The 6,899-nt window shown below is 32.9% G+C and overlaps 1 protein-coding gene across 1 annotated transcript; it reads right to left on the reverse strand.

Annotated features, from left to right (window-relative positions):
- Positions 1-5,210: 5,210 nt before the first annotated feature.
- On the reverse strand, positions 5,211-5,945 carry LOC112093388 (putative disease resistance protein At1g59780). The gene is made up of 3 exons (XM_024171680.1): positions 5,847-5,945; positions 5,410-5,547; positions 5,211-5,309 (listed from the first exon to the last, which is right to left on the reverse strand). Exons 1-3 carry the CDS (start codon positions 5,943-5,945, stop codon positions 5,211-5,213), a joined length of 336 nt encoding a protein of 111 aa, XP_024027448.1.
- Between the last annotated feature and the right edge of the window lie 954 nt (positions 5,946-6,899).

The following is a 6,899-nucleotide window of genomic DNA, read 5'->3' on the forward strand; positions in this document are numbered from 1 at the left end:
GTATATATTATATATTGGTCATGGAAATCGGCATTGAAATGACAAAATATTTGAATGCTTTCTATGATAAGCTTAAGTAACACAACAAGTGGATAAGTGTCGATTTTTGAAGGTTCTTTCAGTGGGTTGAACACGTTAATAAGCCTGACAGCCGAAATTTGCTTTTCTTTCTCTCTTTCTTGTTTCTTCACTTGGTTTTTGACTAACCCCAGAAAGTTCCTGCGTTGAGATTTATATGTGGACGAATTATTCTTTATCTCCAATAGTGCCAATTAATTCATGTAAAATGTGGGACACAAGGATATAAACATGATAATTGCTGAGTTTTTTTTGTTCATCTTTATTTGATAAAATTAAACTAACTATAAATAGAGCATTATTATTAAATATCTCTATCATTACACGTATGTGTCGCAATATTTTATTATAAAAAGTGTTTCCGCATTCCACCAAACTATACCAAATATTGTTTTAGAGACAACAAATGACATTAGAAAAAGGCGCTTGAATATCACAACGAAATTGACATTCTCTAGTAGCTCTATTCCATTAATAAGTTAGTTATTATTACCAAGTATACTAACACTTTTAATCTAGGAAGAACGAATTATTAAGTCGTTGTTCTTTTTTCTTTTTTTCTTTTTTCTTTCAAAGACAGCATTTTACCATTTAGCTTAATTTAAGTTTCTTCTCTTAGGGTTTAGCTTAGACATAAATACAAAAATGGCTTTATTTCTTCGATCCATGTATCTTTCCTTTTCTTCTATCTCAAGTTACTGATTTTCTCTAACTCGTGTCTTATAGTCTTGAGAAAGGCGTCCGGCACAAGTAAGTAGCGGGGTTGTGTAGCTCCGCGAGTAGGGCTTTGCCTGACGGACATGAGGTTTGTCTTCTCTGGCGAACCTCTCACGCCTTCCTTTGTGTGAAAAATGCTATAATAATTAATCTTGCAAACATTAATATTAATATTCTGTTACAAATACTTGAAAACAACATTTAAATAGACTGTAGTTTACCAATTACGGCTCGTTTAGTTCGTTGATTCAAGTTTTTAATTCGAGTTGAGATGTGACTTTATATGAGAGCTTTTTACTATGACAAAAAAATTAGATGTAACTGTTTCTGAGAGCTTTTTACTGTAATAAAACTTAAATTTTAAACTCAAATCGGTGAAATGAACATGTATAATATATATATATATATATAAATTCTTCTATTTTCTTTTTCTTTCTAGAAACTTATGGAGAAAGTGGGAAAAGAATCTTGATAGCTTGAGGGTGAAGACTTTCCCATTAAACCAAACACAAATCAATTCATGATTAGACCTTTACAGGAGACCTTTATATGACATATATCTATGAGTGAAGATGGATGTAACAAAAAAAAAAAAATACAATAACCGATATCTAACGGAAAAAGACCCACTTAACATATACAAAATTGAACGCAACTAAAACTCGTTAGAAAGAACTACCACAGTTGATGAATAAAACAAATCCACCGACCAAACCCAAATACTGGTGATACGGTCTAGAAACAACTCTAGTCATACATCGACAAAAACACCGTTGATAATCAATTCAGACGAGTATGGCACACAAACGAAATTGAAAGGACAGAAAACTACCTCCATTGTTAAAACACTTAAACATCGTGAAAACAATAGTGTATTTATATAAACAGAACGGAAAACATAAAAACAATGAAGATAGCACCAAACATTTGACGAAAACACCTTCCTTCTCTTGATCCAGCATCCCACGACCGTGGACTGATCTCACCAAGACCGGCCTCCACCGATCAAAGCCTAAAATCCACCACAACCGATTTGCCACTCTTATTCCTTTTTCTTTATAAACAAATAGAAGAATTGTACATGAGTAAAAGTTATGACATATATGTATATGTTTGTATGCTTGCACGTACTGTTGAGATTTGTCAAATATTCTAATTGATTTTCATGATTTGTACATTAGTTGACATTAGGTGTCCTTATCTTGATTGAGGTAAATTTAGGAAACTTAGTATAATTGGGGGAAATTATCACTCACTGATAGCTTATATCTTTAAAGAATAATCCCTATTTATATTTATGAACAAACTGATCATTGTAAATTATCAGAGAATAATTGAATGAATGAAATTTATGATCCGTTGATATAGGTAAATTGCCAGACCACGTAAAATTTCTATATTATTTCTTTTCTTTTATCTTTATTTTCTAGACATACAATAATATATATCTTTAATATGATCTGGAAATAAAGAACATGTGAACATATTATTCTCTTTTTTTGTGCATGTGAAGGAAAAAAAAATGATAAGAGAGATTCTGGAGATTATAAAGTATAAGCTGGGTTTTTAGGTCTTCTTTGTTCTGCTTATTATGTTTTTTTTTTAATTTAAAAAAAACAAAAAAAAAGGAAGTAGATAGCCATCGAGGTGAGACCCACATTGACACAGAATAAGATGTATGGTGCTTAAATGTCATTTGCAACTGTCTAGATAGTCTTTCAATAGAGTGACATTATATTGTTCTTTCTAGATCTCTTTTGTTTTTTTTTTTTTCTTTCTTGAACCTGAAGATGTAAGATATTTAAACTCTGAAGCTCGATGAATAAAAAATAACCTCTAAATTTTTTATATAAATATATATTTGCGTGCCTAATATATTTATGATCGTAAGTTTTATTAATAGCTTGTTTATTCCAAAAGTTTAAACATAAACTTTGAATAAAAATTTAATTTTTTTTAATAAAAAAAACTACTATAATAAAAAGATTTAAACGGTTGTTTAAACTCCCGAACAAAATTTTATCATATTTGCATGTTTCTACAGAATATGATTTGATACAGTCCAAGTAAAACAAAATATACCACTCATTGATAATGTAAATACAGGAAAATACGTATACAAAAGACTCTAATTGATAAGTCCACTTAAAGGCAAATGAATATGGGATGGTTGACCGTCTTTACAATCCCTACGCCCAAGAGTGCGACTTACTAATAATATTGTAGTGTTCAATAAAAACAAAAATAATACAGACAAATTGAAAATTTAAACATTTGACTTTTTTTTTGTTTGGCTCTAAAATGAAACTAAACAGTTGACCATTTCGAGTCTTTTTAGTTTTGCCATTCAATTTTCTCCGTCGGCTCCGGTGACTTCAAACTTTTCGGCCATCTAGATCTGCCCTTTTTTTTCTTCCTTTATTATTATTATTATTATTTGCTCCGCGGGAGAGAAACAAATTAGGCCCCTCTAAAAAAGAGAGAGAGAGAAGAATATGACCCTTCTAAAACTTGCAAAAAGAAAATGAAAATTGTGAATATGAATATATGTATCGAGAAGAGAATTATGTACAGTAGAAAGTAATCGTTATCTAATGTTTCAATTCGTCAAATCTCTATCACGTTTTAATTTTTGTTCCATTATTATTATTATTATCAATATTTAAATTGTTAGATATGCTTACTTATTTTGACTCTTTTTATGAGTTATTTTGACTTTTAATGTTCATACTTTAACGTATAAAACGTTCACTATCAGTAGCCGATATTTTATTTTCTTAATACAATAACGTCTAAGACTAGATTTTAGTGTGTAAATTGCCACATATGGAAAAAAGTATATTTCATTTTATATTTTGCCACGAAGAAGAAGCGTGGGATTTTAAGAAAATGAACAAGTGTAGGATATTTGTTGCATATATTACAGGTCTTGCATGTATGAAAGGTTGTAATTTGAATTTGTGGTGGTTATAGTTTAATGGGAAAGGAATAAAAGGTCATGGAAGGAGAGTTTGAATTCAAACTTGGGAGAATGATTTGAAAAAGGCGGTGGTGTAATGTAATGATCATTGGCAGCTCACGATGCATATGATGCGGATCTCCTAGCGTTTACATTGCCTACCACATAACTAGTGATTTTTTTTGTTTTTTGTTTTTTTTGTTTTTTTGCTGTGAAATGACCAACTAACTAGTGTTTTGGTTCCATGTGTTGGGAAAGACAGAAGTGGGTCTCTCCCATTTTCCATGTCGCCAAATAAAACCAAAGTGGAAAGACAAAAGTTGGTCCCTCTCAATTTGAGTTAAAAATGAACGGAGAAAATGGTGTTACATGCAATTCTGTTGGCCGTGTTTGGAATTATTCTGTTTTTGTTTTTTACATTTTTCGAGAAAGAAAAAATGAAAATGTTTTTAAAACGACGTTTGGCGCAATAAAGACAAAAAATAAAAATGAAAACGATTTTTTGGTATAGTGTAAAATGAGATAGAAATAGAAAATGACTTTTAGTCGTTTTTCATTTTTTGTTTTCATTTTTTTCTCTCTCGAGCAGAGAGAGAAAGAGAGACATTAATGGGTTTTTTTTTACACTGAAAATAATCTCTTGATAAAATTATCAAACGCATTTTCAAAAATGATTTCTGTTTGAGATTGAAAACGTTTTCATTTTCATTTTCATACAAAAAATAAAATCATTTTAGAACGAGTTCTAAACGCGCCTGTTGTGTTTTTCTACATCTTTCAACGAAAAGTCTAACAAACAAACTATCTGATTGCATTTAGCCATATTTTTATGTCTGTTTTTATTTTTATTTTTATTTTTTTTACTGAATTGTGAACAAATAATAGTTTAATACTTTAACATTAAGACTAGAATTCCTTAACGAAAACACTTGATAACATTAGGGGAAAGCTCGTAGTCTTCTGGTAACTTTTTTACTATTTCCAAGTTCAGTTTAAGCTTATAAATTTGAGGACAAAAAATCATTTACATTGAGGCGCTCTTTTTTCCTACATTGTACAAAGTTTGTAAATTGCTGGGATTACTAAACCACAAATGTTCACCACTGAAGTAAAAGTCGCTTAGCAAGTATAAAATGTCGCAACGGCTCAAGCCTCCAAATTACAATTTGGTACCTCAATATTTCCACAAGATGTCCTTAAATCTAAAGTCAATCTCAAATTGCCAATAGCTAGTACGAAAACTTTATAACCGTAAGTGGATAAGATTTCCAATTTCTTTAGGCAACTACCATGAAGTTCCAAGAGCCTCGGAATAGTTTCTAAGTCTCAAAACTCGTGTGCGTTTAGAGCAAGGATCCATGCCATGGTTCAGATCATGATTCGTGGCTCGTTACAGTATTTTCTCTCAGAGAAAATACACGTAAATCGAGAATAATTCTGAATCATAATTATGAATCTATGAACTAAACATCCACGTCTGAATGTAATTGAACCGAGGTTTCAGTATTTTTGAATTAGCCATAGAGTTCTGATCAGATTTATAACTATGAGAGACCTAAGAAAGCCATTTCCATTATTAAAAGAGGGAAGAAAATCACTGAAATAATGATTCCTCATAGATGGCAAGTCTTCGTACCTTGTTTTTTTGGCCCTACTATTGGTTCTGCAGCAGAGGACATAGAATTTGCTACTACATTGTCTTTATTCCTCAAATCAGCAAATTGCATAAAGTTTTCCTCTTGAGCCTTTTCCAAGCTCAGATTCCGCATGAGATCATGAATGCGGCACGATTTAGGGCCCGTTTAGTTCGCTGATTTAAGATTTTAATTCAAGTTGAGGTGTGACTTTATGTGAGAACATACTGTAACAAAAAAGTTAAATGTGACTATTTTTGAAAGTTTTTTACTACAACAAAACTCGAATTCTAAATTCGAATTAGTGAAATGAACGGGCCTTTAATTCTTTCGGTTGAATCCAATGTTCCTACTTGAATCATATTTCTGTCTATTAACTCACTCAAGTAATCATATTCTACATCCTCGACAATTATTGTTGAACTCTGTGTTTGTTGATCTAATGATCATATGAATACTCCTGCTATCCAGGAATAACACAATTGTTTGACCTTTATCTCATGATCTTCAGGGAAATGAGCAAAGTGCAAAAAACATGGCTTTAAGTGATATGGCATTCGAATTGATCATGTGATTAGCTGTCAGCATTCGAACTGTACATGTGTGCTTCACTAGTACTTCATTTTTAACTCGTAATAAAAACAAGATTGCTATTAATATGTTAAAACACCGTACCTACATATATTTATATAAATATATATGGGGTAAATATTGGCCAAAAAGTCAAATCGATCGCTAAAATTGGGAACATATCACGTAGAAAATTTGAGTTACACCTTGATTTTTTGTTTTTTATTTTCACGGTGTAATTTAGAAGGATAGATGGTGATGGTCATGATGAGCAGCGGCAGCAGAGGTGGAAGCAGCTGCGGCGGGCGTGGTGACGGCGTTGCGTTCGGCGTGGCAGAGCTGGCGGAGCTTGGTGGGGACGTACCAAATGGAGAGGCGGGGGTGGGCATTGAAGATGGAGTCGATGTCCCAGGCGGCCTGGCGGGCGGCGATGGCGACGAGGGGGTTGTAGCAGGCCTGCCTCCAGGCCCCGACATTCTCGCCGCGCTCCTTGTAGGCCCGCCGCAGGGCGTTGGAGCCCTCCTCGTCCAGGCAGTGCAGGGCGTAGCAGTGCACGTAGTGCCGCATCTTCGGCTTATTTATGTGGCTTGCCCCTGCCTTCTTTGCAAATAAAACCAAAGTGGAAAGACAAAAGTTGGTCTCTCTCAATTTGAGTTAAAAATGAACGGAGAAAAGGGTGTTAAATGCAATTCTGTTGTTTTTTTTTTTCTATATCTTTCAACGAAAAGTCTAGCAAACAAACTATCTGATTGCATTTAGCCATATTTTTATGTCTGTTTTTTTACTGAATTGTCACAGAGAGGGTTAACCGATGATAAACTTAAAGTTTAGGCTGTAAAGGGACATATTTTAAAGTTTAAAAGACAATATAAGGGCGACCTTATAGTTCAGGGTGTTAGTGAGAATAACTCATAAAATAATTATAATTGCATGAAAGATGT

This window comes from Morus notabilis, unplaced genomic scaffold (genome assembly GCF_000414095.1).
Source record: "Morus notabilis unplaced genomic scaffold, ASM41409v2 Scaffold2518, whole genome shotgun sequence".
In the NCBI taxonomy this organism is placed as follows: Eukaryota; Viridiplantae; Streptophyta; class Magnoliopsida; order Rosales; family Moraceae; genus Morus; species Morus notabilis.

What these genes read in the sequence shown, in the direction of transcription:
- LOC112093388 (XM_024171680.1), bottom strand. Translation starts at nt 5,945, where the DNA reads ATGCCATATCACTTAAAGCCATGTTTTTTGCACTTTGCTCATTTCCCT. An exon ending in GTTATTCCTGGATAGCAGGA is followed by an intron (nt 5,548 to 5,846) that starts GTATTCATATGA and finishes TAAACGGGCCCT; the next exon opens with AAATCGTGCCGCATTCATGA. An exon ending in CCTCTGCTGCAGAACCAATA is followed by an intron (nt 5,310 to 5,409) that starts GTAGGGCCAAAA and finishes TGGCTTTCTTAG; the next exon opens with GTCTCTCATAGTTATAAATC.